Source organism: Carassius auratus, chromosome 32 (assembly GCF_003368295.1).
Source record: "Carassius auratus strain Wakin chromosome 32, ASM336829v1, whole genome shotgun sequence".
Taxonomy (NCBI): domain Eukaryota; kingdom Metazoa; phylum Chordata; class Actinopteri; order Cypriniformes; family Cyprinidae; genus Carassius; species Carassius auratus.
In genome coordinates, this window is record NC_039274.1 from 27,082,442 (window position 1) to 27,096,950 (window position 14,509).

Consider the following 14,509-nt stretch of genomic DNA (forward strand, 5'->3'; position numbering starts at 1 on the left):
CGCGAATACGATTTCATTTCGATTTATCGTGCAGCCCTACTTTCCAGACATTTTTTTCCGCAACAAACTCAAAGGTTATTTTGGCAAATCTTGACTAAATGAGAGTTAAAAATCCTTGGAATTTCATACTAATAATAGCTGCCTAAAGGCTAATTTTTTTTTTGTTGACACTTTATGCACAAAATAATATTATTTCGAAACCCAGAGATTTGCATTATTTGGAGCATGAGATGTATATCTAATTTATTTTTTTCAATTTATGCACAAAACAATCTTCTGTTGACACTTCATCTTGCTTACTAATTTAACCATTTTATTTTTAGATTACATGATTACCTTTTTGGTTCGTAAACTAGCCGAGCTCCCTCTGAGTGGCAACTTATGCGCATGTTTACAATCCTATTACCCATTTTATAGTTTTATAAGCTTGTCTTTTTAAATTTGATTTAAAATTTTGTTAGTTTTAGTTGCTAGAAAATAAATGTCTGTATTCATGTCACAAATCGTAATGAAAGGGTTGCAAAAATTGCAGACCTCATGTAAAATTAATAGAAAACAAAACATTCACTTAATATTTAGTTTGACCTTCCTCGAGTTTGTAAATCAACATTTTATGAAGGTTATAAACAGTTTTTCATCAAAGCACTAATCACATCCTTTAGTGATCTTGTAAGTGTCTGCTCCTAATTTGTACCTTATTCATGGAAAGTGCCTTGAAGCAAGTGAAGTTTGTTAAAGCAAGCAAGTTATTTGTATTGTGCTGATTTATGACACTTTTTGGGTTACATGACTGTTTTTTGCAATATACCTTTTTCAATTTCAGCTAAAAGGAGACAGCATGACTTCGGACATTTGTTAGTGCTACTTTTTCAGAGATTTTAGCAGAGGTGTTTGTGTTGGACATCATAGGAGATAATGTTTGTATGTGTTCATTTTAATTGTTGGGGAAAACTGGTTAATTTTAAGCTTTTTAAACTATTTTCATCTTCCCGGATGCAACCAGTCACAAGGCTTAAAAGTTATTAGAGGTGCAACAGCGCGTTCTTATGTTTTCGATGCAGAAATGTCTTTTTATTAGTGTTTGTAACTCAATGGGGTTGAAATGAAACTGTGATACAAACGGAAGCTGTGTGTTGCCTGTCTCCACTCTTCTCCTTCCACTCTGCAGTGCACCACCCCCACTTTTGTAGCATTTTTCTAAATTGTGGTGAGCTAATCGTTGCTGAAACAAGTGGTTTCATGCCCCTTTAAGTTTCTCTGCTTCTTCAAAGACCTCGTTTCTTCAGGGACTCCAACTAAAGACCCCACCACTGTTGGGAAAGTAATGAAGCACAAAGTCGTTCATCTTTATTATTTCATACGACACTCGGCAGCACTCTCTCCTGTATATTTTTTTCCTTCCTTTCCTCTAAAGGATTGAAGGGATGCAGACATTTTCTGTTTGTCCAGAGATTGTTTCTAGAAGCTTTGTTGCTTATGTTCGGATGTTGGACTCTTCTCCTCTGATCGTTATTTTGTATCTTTGAGTTCTCCTTAGTTTCCTCCCCTGTGCTCTTATGAACACCAAATAAAACCCTTTCAGTTTCTCGTCACAGGTTTGAAATCCAAGTTTTTAAAATTTGCGGTTCTCGCTGTGTTGACCTGACATCTGCATTTATTATCACTGCAGTCTAAGTATTTGTTGCTCTGAGTTCTGAGTGGTGTGAAACACAAACACCAAAGGACCGCTAGAATCCCTCTTAATGGAAATCATCAGCTGGACCTATATAGTCCATTACTCACTTTCTAGAGGGGGTTAAAAAGTCCATCTTGTAACATGGCTGCAGCGCCATGCTCCACTAGTGTGAATTGCCTCAAGATGAAAAAAAAAACGCTACATTGTCTGGTGTTCAGGAGTGGTGAGGTGTGTGAATAATGAATCTACATGGGTGCCAACACAATGGTGGAGAGTCGTCGCACAGAGCCCGGTTTGACTCATTTGTCCATTTTGTCAAACTTTTACGGAAAGTTGCTTTTATTTGCAAAATTAATAAAAACATTTAAATCTTTAACTTGTCATTTTTGCTTACTATTGTATTCTAGCTGGTGCATATTTTTATATTTTGAAAAAATTGATTTCTTCTAGCCTGTACTTTGCTCTTGCTAGTGCGACCTTGCTTTGCCTTTTTAAAATTTCTCATATGTCAGTTGCTTTTCATAAAACTATGATGATTTTGTTTTTGTGGCTATTAACACCCACTCGCCAAGTGAACAACACCCTTTGATTCTTCAAACTGTCATAATTAGGCAAACTGAAAATCAGGAGACTCTGAATGTGAGCTGTAGAACGGTCCAATTAAAATTCTATCTGCGTGTTTAAAATCAAAATGCAAATAAGAATGCAAAAACTGTGCATTCAGATTTAATGTAGCAAGCACTAGCAAACATTTTATTAAAATATACTGTTGATAAAAAATTTTAAAGGACAGTTTGAGTCCTAAATAACCAATTAATAGACAATATTGTAATTGTACCACTTGCTGTATGATGTAACCACAACTGCAAAGGAATCCCACAAGTAGTGTTGTCACGATACCAAAATTGTTTCAATACCGATACCTAGTCAAGAATTGCGTTTTCGATACTTTTTCTGAAAAGGGAAAATTCACTCAAATATCATTGCTGTGCTTTATTTTAAAACCGGGATAACATTCTAATCATATAACACACTAATAAATGAACATATGAACAGCAGATATATTAAACATTTGAACAAAATATGAAATCTAAAAATATTAAAAAAATTAGACCAATGACATTCAAGGTAAAGAAGGAATAAATTTAGCAGCATTATCTCAGTTATCATAAAAAACATGAGTAATACATTTATCAAATAAAAAAATTTAAGCAATGGCATTCAAGTAAAAAAACAAAACAAATACAATTTAGCAGCAATATCTCAGATATTGTAACTTATTCTGTCAGTTGTGCAACCTTTTCTTTCAGAGGAGAAAACTCAGCCAGTGAGCTTTAATGAGCGTCATCTTTTTCCACCAGTCATGGACTGGCGGACACAGTATCACTTGTGCTCGCACATGCAGCCTAGTGGATCCCAATTTTATTAAATTATTTGGCCCGCCCCAGCCCGCAAATAAAGTAAATTTCTTTTCCCACCCCGAACCGCGCATCGGGGACATCACGGAAGATACGTAGTTACTTAGACCTTAGTTTTGTAACCTTATCAAAGAAACTAATAAAATATGAAAATATATATTCCAAATATTTAATATAGGCTATATGAAATTGCACTAGTGATGGTCCGTCTGTGAACTAATCTTTAAGGTGAACGAATCGTTCTCGTTCAGGTAATCCACTGACTCATTTCTCATTCACTGAAGTTCCTCCCTACACAGCAGTGCACGAGCGGAGAAGCACGAGCAGGGCGCTATTAGCAGCACATGCGCAGCTCGTGAACAGCTCTGTGAAAGGTTTCATCCTGTCAAAGAATTACTTAAGATGTGACGGAGCATGTGATTTGTTGAATGTCGTGAAACCCATACGCCCTAACAATTAATGTTATGCAAGAAAACCTTGTGCTTTGTTCATCTGAACAACTTATTTAAACTATTTAATGCGATTATGCACACATTTTAGAAAAGCCAAATCAGTTTAGTAAAGCCACTAATGCGTGAGGAGAAAAAACAGACGTCCATAGGGAGGCACTGGAAGTGTGCTTTACACACACACCGACATAATACGTCTCTTACAAATCTGTAACGCAGTCATTCTTTGAAGTATTGAAACTAATAAATTTAGGAATCGTGACGTTTTTATTTTCCAAGAATCGCGATACTTTTGAAGTATCGGTGTATCGTGCAACACTACCCACAAGGGTCGTCAATTTGAACCAGTAAACTGAAGCGCTTTACTAGCAGTTGAATTAATTCCTCCGAAATCATCCTGTACCCTTAAGAAGTTAATTAGACAAATACACAACATAAACATAACTTGTTTCTGCACAAAATGATACAAATGCATCATGAAACTAACTGTAATGATCACACTGTGATCTTTTCATAAAACTATACACTGAAACGTTACCATTAATTACTAAATCCTTATAACAGTAGTGTGCTCTTTTCTAACATTAGTGTTTCATGAGATCAGGGTTTCAAAACTAGAGCAGTTTTGGTTGATTTATGTTTGAATTATAAATTGCCTGAATGTTTTGGTTTTCGTAATGCCCATCAACTAAAATAATATTCAGTGCAATATAATTATAACATGCAATGCTATCTAAATCGAAATAAAGTAGATTAAATTGAATAATTAATAATAATTTGAAAAAAATCTAAATTTAAAGAATGTTTTCATCAAAAGGCAAACTAGGACTAAATAACAGCGTTTATCCCTGAACCTGACCTCAGTATTTGATTTGTATAATTTTAGGCCTTTTTGGTTAATAAGTGCACTTTAAAAAAGCCTTTTTTTTGTGTGGACAAAATCTTGTATTCAATTGTGTTTTAACCTAACTGAAATGTCCTTTTTTTTAAAAATCTGGATTTAATGGAAATATTTCAGTGAAAAATTCAAATTTCACACAAGTTTCTCAGCCCTAAATTGATGGCCCTTGTGGGATTCCTTTTCAGTTGTGGTCGCATCATATTTCTACTCATTTAGATGAAAAGATTGACCTCTGTTTAACTTTGCAGCATCATCATTCGTCATGGTCGCTCAGATGGCTGCAGAAGGTCGTTTAAAATGACTGACTTTTTGATGATACAAATGGCTATTACTGTAAAACCGCTCCTAATGAAATGAAGCCTGGAGTCGTGAGATGTTGCCATTGTAAAGTGTGTTGGGTCCGGTTTCCTGAACTCTCAGCATGTCTCAGTGGCATTTCCCCTGACTGCCCTGCTCCGCTTCCTGTTGTTGAATTCTTTCTCCCGCTTCAGCTTCAGAAAGAGCAACCTTTGAGCTCTGTTTTATCAAGAACAATAGTGACTATTGGCAAATTACTTTTATGCTATGCAGTCTTCATGCATTCTTTTGCCTTGATTTTTCTAATAAACATGCATGGAAATTTCACATGATTCTATATGTCATGTAATGCTCTTAAATGATATAAACCAATAAATTAATCTCGATTGCTAAATGTTTTCGGCCAATATGATTTAAGCAACTGACTTTATTATCTGCATTTCCAGTAGTAGAAGTTAAAGTATTCCAGATCAGTTCCATTCATTTAATGCTGATTTGATTAAAACTCTCTTCTGTATCACTCAGTCTGTCTTTATAGTTTCAGAAATCCATTTCATATTTCTTAGTCCTTTTGCAGCATTCATATTCTCTTTAAAACACATTTTAGCTGTCATAGATGAAGCAACATCAGTCATGAGGTGATTCCTAATGCATTGCTTTGCCAGCAAACTCTGATTGAGCTTGATTTCAGATGAGGTTGATCCTTAAGTTATGCCGCGTTTCCACCGAAATTACCCGGAACATTTTTACCAGGAACTTTTTTTCCCAGGAACTTTTTTCCCCCCAGACCAGTTGCTTTCTGCGTTTCCACCGCGGTGTAAAGTACCGGGTAGATTAGGCATATAGACTGGTGACGTAGGTCTGCGCGCGTTTCTCAATACAAAGTACTGCTGATTTGTTTTTTGTTTTTTTAAGTACGCTGATTTTGGACGTGCATCCTCGGTAGTTAGTTCAGACTTTGTGCATTCGACTCGGGAGTGTGATGTCCGCGACGACGCAAGTCCGGTAAATCTATAAACAGCAGCGTACTTGATAACTTCAGTCAGCTCGTCTTGGCTACTGCAATTTTCCTATTTACAATAAAACGAAATGGGATATAAAATACCACTGCCTCCTTTGGTTTTCATTTAAGCATAATAACAGCTGCAGAAATGTACTTAGTTCAGGGATATGTGTATATGCAGCCATTACAATGAAACGAAATATTATATAAATTTGCCTTTTTTATTTTCATTTTAACATATAGATAAATTGAATACAGACCAAAGAAAACCTGTTAGATTTACCCCGCAGCTGAATTATATGTTATGTTTAACCACTAAAGACACATCAGAGCCAGCGGCACATATCAGAAGGTCTAGCCGATTTGAGGCTGCATCTCGGCGGATACATGAGGACTGAGCTCTCGCTGATCGAGTGGAGCTCACCGTCGCAGAGATCGGCGAAACACATTTTTTAAATAGGCACGGTCTTTATAAATAAATCATAGATTTGCGTTTTAAACAACTACATTCTCGCCTGAAATACTTTTAAAATTACATTTCATGACACAATAACAGTAATATTTGAAAATGATCCAAATAAATGGTGGTTGAACTCAACCAATGCTGCGTGAACTCAGATCGCTTTGGCTACTGCAATTTTCCCCTCAGTACATTTACAATAAAACGAAATAGGATATAAAATACCACTGCCTCCTTTCGTTTTCATTTAAACATAATAACAGCTGCAGAAATGTACTTAGTTCAGGGATATGTGTAACGTTATATACAGCCATTACAATGAAACGAAATATTATATAGACTTGCCTTTTTTATTTTCATTTTAACATATAGATAAATTGAATACAGACCAAAGAAAACCTGTTAGATTTACCCCGCAGCTGAATTATATGTTATGTTTAACCACTAAAGACACATCAGAGCCAGCGGCACATATCAGAAGGTCTATCCAAGGTGAGGCTGCCTCTGGGCGGATAGATGATCACTGAGCTCTCGCTGATCGTGTGGAGCTCACCGTCTCAGAGATCGGCGAAACACATTTTTAAATAGGCGCTGTCTTTATAAATAAACAACAGATTTGAGTTTTAAACAACTACATTCTCGCCTGAAATACTTTTAAAATTACATTTCATGACACAATAACAGTAATATTTTGAAAATGTTGATCGGAATAAATGGTGGTTGAACTCAACCAATGCTGCGTCAACTCAACCAATCAGGATGTTTAGCGCCAAAGTCCCGCCCCCGAAAGTTCCTGAACTTTAAAAAAGTACCACCTCGCCAGCAGGGACTTTCTGGGGGGCATTTTTTTACCCGGAACTTTTATTTAGTTCCTGGTTCCTGCGGTGGAAACACACCAAGTACCGGACCAAGTCCCTAGTTCCTGGGTAAAGTTCCTGCGGTGGAAACGCGGCTTTAGATGCGCTTGTGTACTACTTTTTAAAATTACCGTATTACTATTGCTAAGCAATCAGCAGGGGGAAAATGATGTAAGGTTTAGACATGTCTATCCCCAATAAGTTGCCGATAGCAGAGAGCCTCAGGTCTTAATGTTACTTTCTATCCAGCAGGTTTTCTTCTTTCTTTTTAGTTTTTCATGCAATTTCTTAAGTCTGAGTTTATCTTGCATGTTCAAAAAGATCTTACCACAAAGAATTAAAAAAAATAAATCTACTTCAAAACTTAATGAGTTATTTGATGCTGAATTTGATTTTATTTGAAATTTGATTTAGTTTCAACTTTTTAAAGATTATTTCATACCTAGCACAAATGGTGTGGGCTAAATGGTACAGTTTTTCAAGCGTAATTGAAGGTGGAAATATTTGATTGTCAGTCAATTCAAACAAAGAATCTCTGACAACATGAACATAAACTTTGAACATCTGTCAGTACACAAATGAATAGGTTGATAATTAGTGAATTTATCCGAATAAAGCAGATATAGTGCATTGCTTTCAATTACAGTATATGATGATTTGCGTGTACATTTAGTCATTACAGCGTGATCTTGAGGGCCAGTGTGTTGTGGGTCAAATGCGTCTTGGTGGTTTTTCACAGCTGTGAACATCCCAACTGGCCTGCCATTCTTTTTCTGACCACTCGCTTCACTTTGCTGTCACATGCCTGTCCACTAAAAGTCATTCTAGACAGTGAGCAATGAGCTCTGGCATGAGCAGCGCTGAGCTGTCAATCACGTAATCTGCCACCGTCTGCGTTTTCTGCCCCGCTGCAGCAGTCGCTGCCCTAGAGAAACAGCTTCCCGTCTTTCAACAGACCTCTCTGTCTTTGTGTTGAGTGGAGGAGGATTGTGAGGAGACGGAAAACAAGACCGTGTGTGTCCATCAGCAGCTTTCGTCAGCACATGACCAAAACAGACCATGTTTATTATAATATATTGTGCAAATTTCATCATTACTTGTTATTCTTTCATCAAAATGCATAAACTGCTGACATGACCAAGGCTTCATGGCTTGGGAAAAAATATATTAAGCAAAGAAGTTAAATCCTGCCCTACATTCTTATAATTCATTTTTCAAATAATTAGTGAAACTGAATCTTGTTTAACACAAATGTCACGTTACACAAGAGCTTTTTGAATGGAGTTTCACATATTTTCACCCATGTTTTATTGCATCATACAGATTTGATGCTGTTATTATTCCTGCAAACGATCCATTGTTTTTCATTAAAAATGACCCATTCTGGATCTGATGTACTTCTCATATGTCTCTGACTGTTTGTTTGTTTGTTTCTCAAGGTGATGTGGGCCGAACAGCAGGTGGTGAAGCAAAGAAAGAAGAGGGATATTTACAATGAGCCGGCCGATCCAAAGTTTGCACAGCAGTGGTACTTGGTGAGTAAATAGCTCATCTGTTTGTTTGTTTGTGCGCACATGTGTGTGTGTTCGTGAACTGTTTGTTCATTAGCAAGCACGATACCTCCCGCTCAGATCGGATGGTCTGGGTGGTCTGTTATGTTCTGTTGGGATCCATAGGTTTCTTTTACCCCATTAAAAGGGACATTGTGTAATCATGAACTTGTTGCCATTATTATCATCTGTTGGAGCTTAAAGTTTAATCAGCCGGTTGTGATTTTGCTCTTTGGGAACGTTCCAGACACTCCATCAGTCTTTATACATATCCTGTCCTGAGTTGATCCTGAGTCTTTCTGTGTCACTTTTTTATAAGTGGCTATATTCGTTTAAAGACATTTACTAATATGACTTTTTACATGCACAATTTTATATACAAATTAATTTAATTGCAATATTAGATTTTGAATGTACTATTTATGTGTATTTGGTTTAAACACTGCAATGCGGCATGTGGTGTCAACATTACCAAAATACCAATGAAATCTGAAGCTAGCAATGCTGGTTAAGCAGCTGACTAAAGACGTGCATGGTTACCTGTTTGTTACTTGAAAAGAAAACAAGAAGTGTCCCAATTCTGTCTTGCATAAATATTATCCACATTTTCCAATAACTAGAAATTTCAGGATGTGAGTGTGTGCACAAACATCTCTCTCTCTTAAATATCTTTTTTCACATTATTTCTGAGTCTTAAATATAATCTTTTTGTAAGATATATGGTATTTATTTCTATTTCTATTGTTATTCAACCTCTTTTAATTGGATATAAATTTCATTTGATTGCATCAATCTCTTTTTTTCCCAATTTAGGTGTTTACAGAGGCTTTTTATTTATTTATTTTTTTTACAAATTGAGCTAATATTCAGTTTTATGGATTCTTAGGCTGCTTGTTATTACAAATAAAGTAGAAAAGTTTCTGTCTGACAAGGTTGGAAAACCATGATTCAAGATAATGGATGTAGAATGCTTAGGCCGTTATGTCAGCTCTGATACTCTAATATCATGTGTCAGGCTACAGACAATATTTTTATATATTTTATATCTTCTGTGATCTTGATACTTTTGCTATTAAAATCATTGAATTAATGTGCACTTTATTCACAAGACTTTATGATTACTTGTAATGTACAGGTCTGTTTTCAAGGCCAGCAAAGGTTGCATAAATGTGTTAATTATTTAATATATTTATAATATGATAAATGTATTTATATTTATTGATTGAACTAGTTAAGAATCCCCCCCCCATCCTTCGTATCAATCTTGCAATGTAATGAGATCGTTAATTTGTGTGAAGTCATTGCTCAGTCATTTTGCATTCAGTGGTGATTCAGACCTGGACATTTTGTTCCAGCTAATGAATGAAGGAGACAATGGATGCTTTTTCTCATAGTTTGGGAAGTGTCATGACAATCAAGTTTAACGGTACACCGGGTAGAAGCCACTCAATAATATTTCTGCAGAAGGGAATGCAGAGAAAGTTTCACAGCAAATGCAACGGTTGACAATTGCGACAGTCATCCGCAGCAATTTATCAACCTCACCACCATTATTACTGGACCTTTGAGGTGAGATTGCATCATTTTGCCTGATGTAGGCTTGAGAAATAAACCGTCGGTTCTCTTCTTTTGACTTGCAATCCCAGGATAAGCAGGAGAGTGTATCATTTTTGGGGTCATCAGACCTGACAGCACTTTACTGGCTTCAATTTTTCCCTGTGACCTCCCTGGGGAAGAGAGCAGGGGCGCTGCTACCAAGAGGAGAGTCAAGAAGCCATGCAGCAAAATACATTAAATTTTCTGTTCAGATAAACTCTGGTGGCCACGTTCATTTCTGCACTGGAGTGACATGCGTGTGGAGCGGGGAGAGGTCAGATCACTGTGGTCTGACAGTGGGTGGGTGGTCATCCTGACAGCGCTTCTCACTCGTCTGCTTGTCATTTCTCATGACGTTTGGGTGATATTTATTTTTTTAATCTTGTCTTTGGTGTGACAATCCTCTTATTGCTTACCAAGGCTCCAAAAATACAGTAAAACTTGTAATATTGTGAAACATTATTACGATTTTAAATATTTTTAAGAATTTAGTCATGTAATGTTCTCCTTGATGGCAAATCTGAATTTTCAGCATCATTACTACGGTCTTCAGTGTCACATGATCTTTCTGTAATCATTGTAATATGCTGATTTGATGCTTAAGAAATAAATTATCAATGTTGAAAACTCTCGTTCTCAACTAGGTTGCATTTATTTGAACAAAAAAAAATAATTCTCACAAAATATTAAGCAGCAAAAGCGGTTTTCAACTGTAATAAATCTTGAGCAGCAAATGAGCATATTAGAATGATTTAATGTCAATGGCTGCTGAAAATTGACATCAGGAATTAATTAACTTTAAAAATATATATATTATATTAAAATCAATATTTTAATTGTAGTAATATTTCACAGTATTATATTTTTTTAACTTTTTTTTTTTTTTTACTGTATTTTTGATCGAATAAATGTCTTTTTGTTCATTTAAGATACTAAAATGTTGAAAAAATGTAATCTAAAGTTTTTGGGGGAAATTATATTATTAAATTATTATTTTCTTTTAAACAATTTTCACAAAACACACACACACACAAAATATATCAATGCAAAAACTGAATCATATTTCTTAGCTTAGGTGTGAAAAGTGAAAATAACATAAAACCAATATAAACAGTACAGTGAAAGCTCTGCTCTCAACATATGAAGAGGACAGAAGGCAAACCAGAAACTCCATACCTGGGGTTTCAGTGCAATTGCTGTAACCTAGACAGGAAATCGTGAGGGCATATAATACAGTTTCTGCATCTTTCATGCCTAGAACAGGAGGTCATGCGGTATTGAGGTAACTGCAGCCTTGAATCAGAGAGCTGATGTGAGCTTCAAAAGTGAAAGATCATCCTCAAAAAAATTATCCTCAAACAAATATAGTTAGCTGAAGGGAAGTGGCTTCTATGCTGAACTATTTTTTCTTTTATTCTCCATTCAGTACAACGAAGATCATCGTGACCTCAACGTGAAGGAAGCCTGGAAGCAGGGTTTCACTGGGCAAGGTGTCGTCGTGTCCATATTAGATGATGGAATTGAAAAAAACCACCCAGATCTGATTCAAAACTATGTGAGTTTGAGTAAACGACTATTACCTTTGCCATAAACCCCCCCCAAAAATAACTTCATTGAATGTTCCTTATATATATTTGCAGGATCCAGACGCTAGCTATGATGTTAATGATGGCGACCCAGACCCTCAACCTCGATACACCCAACTCAATGATAACAGGTACTCTATGCATCATTTACTGTGATTTGCTTAATAGAATCAAACCCATCTTAGGTCCCCTTAGCTTAGCCAGTGATTTATGGGCCTCTGCTCCTCAAACTGTTGTTATTTGTTTTTCCCCTCTTAGTCAGTGCTGTATTTTGTGCCTAAGCATGAAACTTCTGGCATAAAACCAGCTGAAGTATGAATACTACTATACATTTGCTGCTTTACTTAATTGGGCCAAAGGTTTCCCCCGCAGAGTGGAGATGGGCACAGGAAATACACGGCCTGTAATATAGTGAGATTAGTGCCATTGCTGTAGTCCATTTGTGTTGGAAAAGGACTGCTTTTACTAATGAGGTTTTTGCCTACCCAGTAAGCAAATGGAAGTGTCATCAATTTCAGAATCACGATCTGCAATTATGATTTTCGTTCATCATTCATTTTGACAAATTTAATGGTGTTACACAGTCACTCTGGGCCAGATGCAGTTTACTATGTAAATGAGTTAATGCATAACATAAATGCTGTAGTTTATATTAATTTACTCCGCAAAGATGCAAAAAATGCAACAAAAGAAGTTACTTAATATTTTAATGCACATTCACTGACTGTTCACACTGACTGCGAGGGAAATGTACCATAGCTGGTGTTCTTACTCGACTGCAGCTATTTTCTTTTCACATATATCCTACAGTAGGGTAATATCTTCCAACCGAAAGCATATTTTTACAGTAAATTAATTTATGTAATACTTGTAATACTCTAGTTTACCGGTTATAGCAGTAGGCAGCAGCTTTCTCTGGCTGCTTTCTGTTTTGTGTGTTCTGCTGGGAAATTAGTTTCTCTGTGATTGATGTGTTGTGAATTTAGTTCTCTCCATGGATTTAGTTTTGTTGTCTTGGTAATGACCATCCACAACACTGGCCATTTTTATGGCCTACTTCATATAATTCAACAGGGAATTAGGTTGAATTGTAAAGAAACAATGCTGTTGAGAACAGGTTACTTCAAAGCTATACTTCACCTAAAACTAAAATTACGATAAAGAAGCTCCAAAAAACACTATGAAATTACTCCATACAACTTTAGCGCTATATTGCAGAAAGAAATATAGAGCTGAGTATCATCAGCATAACAGTGAAAGCTAACACCATGTTTCCTGATGATATTTCCCAAGGGTAGTATAAAAAATGTTAAAAGCAGTAGTCCCTAGTACTGAGCCTTGTGGTACTCCATACTGCACTTGAGAAGGATGTGATACTACTCCATTCACTACATTCATCTACGAATTTCATTAATCTATGAATTGATGATGGTCAGATAAATATGATTTGTGGGCACTAAGTGGGCACCACTTAGACATCCAGCCTTGACGGCAGTCTGCTATGTATCTTATTAGCACGGTAAGCAATGAGGTGATCAGAGCATATTACTGTGTCTGATATCATACTTGCAAGTTCATAAACCTCCTTTAATTTTTAGTAATCTCTGACTGAAGTCGAACATCAATAATGCTGACGTGAATCTTACCGAATTTACATTATCATTAGCCAGCACTTTTAAATTTGTCTAGATGTCAGGGACTCTGGTTCTCTATAAACATTGGAGTATGGTGGCTGGTGTCTCCATTTTCACGTTCTGTACAGTATGATCACCAATAACTAGGGCACATTCATCAGCTTTCTCAGTGGGTTCATGATTGAGTGGGGGGAACCTGTTTAATGTTTTAGTCAGAACGGAAGAGCAGTGTTTGTATCGTGACTGTGCTCCTCACAGTCACCCTGCTGCGGGGGCTCTACAACCCGAACCAAGCAACATATGGGACACTCTAAGCTAGTCACATCCTAAGCCGTATCTAAGGCCCTCACATTCTCACTATTCTCAATTAAAGTTGGAATGCATGTCTTTTAGTTCTGAAATCTTCTACACTATACATGTGGCAAGCAGTGCAAGTGACAATAACAGGAGAAGCCATTACTCCAACAGAAAAACAGAGCTACACAGAGCTACATTTGCTAACCACTTAGCAGCACGACAGAAGTTGTCATCTAATGAAGAGTTGAACTCTTGTCTGTGTTTATTTCATTTTGGTATTTTCCTCATTCGTCCTTTTTTGTGGGAGTGGGATGGATATCAGCCAAAGAGCTATTATTATCTTGAAGCTAACCACGATTGGTAATGACAGGCAGAAAAGTGTAAAGTTATGAGTGGGCTGATATCAAAGGTCTTGAGGGTCTGTCCCGTGTTCCCCTAATGGAAGTACCCCGCAGCGCCTGTCATGTTTGTGTGACTCCTATAATGGGCACTAATGAAATGACATCTTTGGCACTAGTTGAAATGTGATAAAGTTTTACTTTTTTGAAAAGCTAAAACACTTTCCTAGTCACTGTAAAGCATTAAAGCTCAGTAAAAATGTATCTATCTGATAATGCAAAGACAACAGGAGATACTTTAGTAGCAGTAGTTCAATAACCCTAACAATTTTGCTCGTCCTGCATGTTATTTAACTGCCATGCTTTCTTCTGACCCCTGCTGTGAAATTCCCCGAATTTTTTTGCAGAAACCCATTTATTTTTCTCGCTTTACTCCGATATATTTTTG

The 14,509-nt window shown here is 36.5% G+C and overlaps 1 protein-coding gene across 2 annotated transcripts in view; it reads left to right on the top strand.

The window, feature by feature from the left end:
• LOC113051979 (furin-1-like) overlaps nt 1-14,509 on the top strand; it is a 79,246-nt gene that overhangs the window by 33,230 nt on the left and 31,507 nt on the right. For both annotated transcript variants that reach the window (XM_026216187.1, XM_026216188.1), the window contains exons 4-6: nt 8,500-8,595; nt 11,633-11,761; nt 11,847-11,923. In XM_026216187.1, coding sequence (XP_026071972.1) covers nt 8,500-8,595; nt 11,633-11,761; nt 11,847-11,923 — 302 coding nt within the window. The remainder of the gene's footprint in view (nt 1-8,499; nt 8,596-11,632; nt 11,762-11,846; nt 11,924-14,509) is intronic.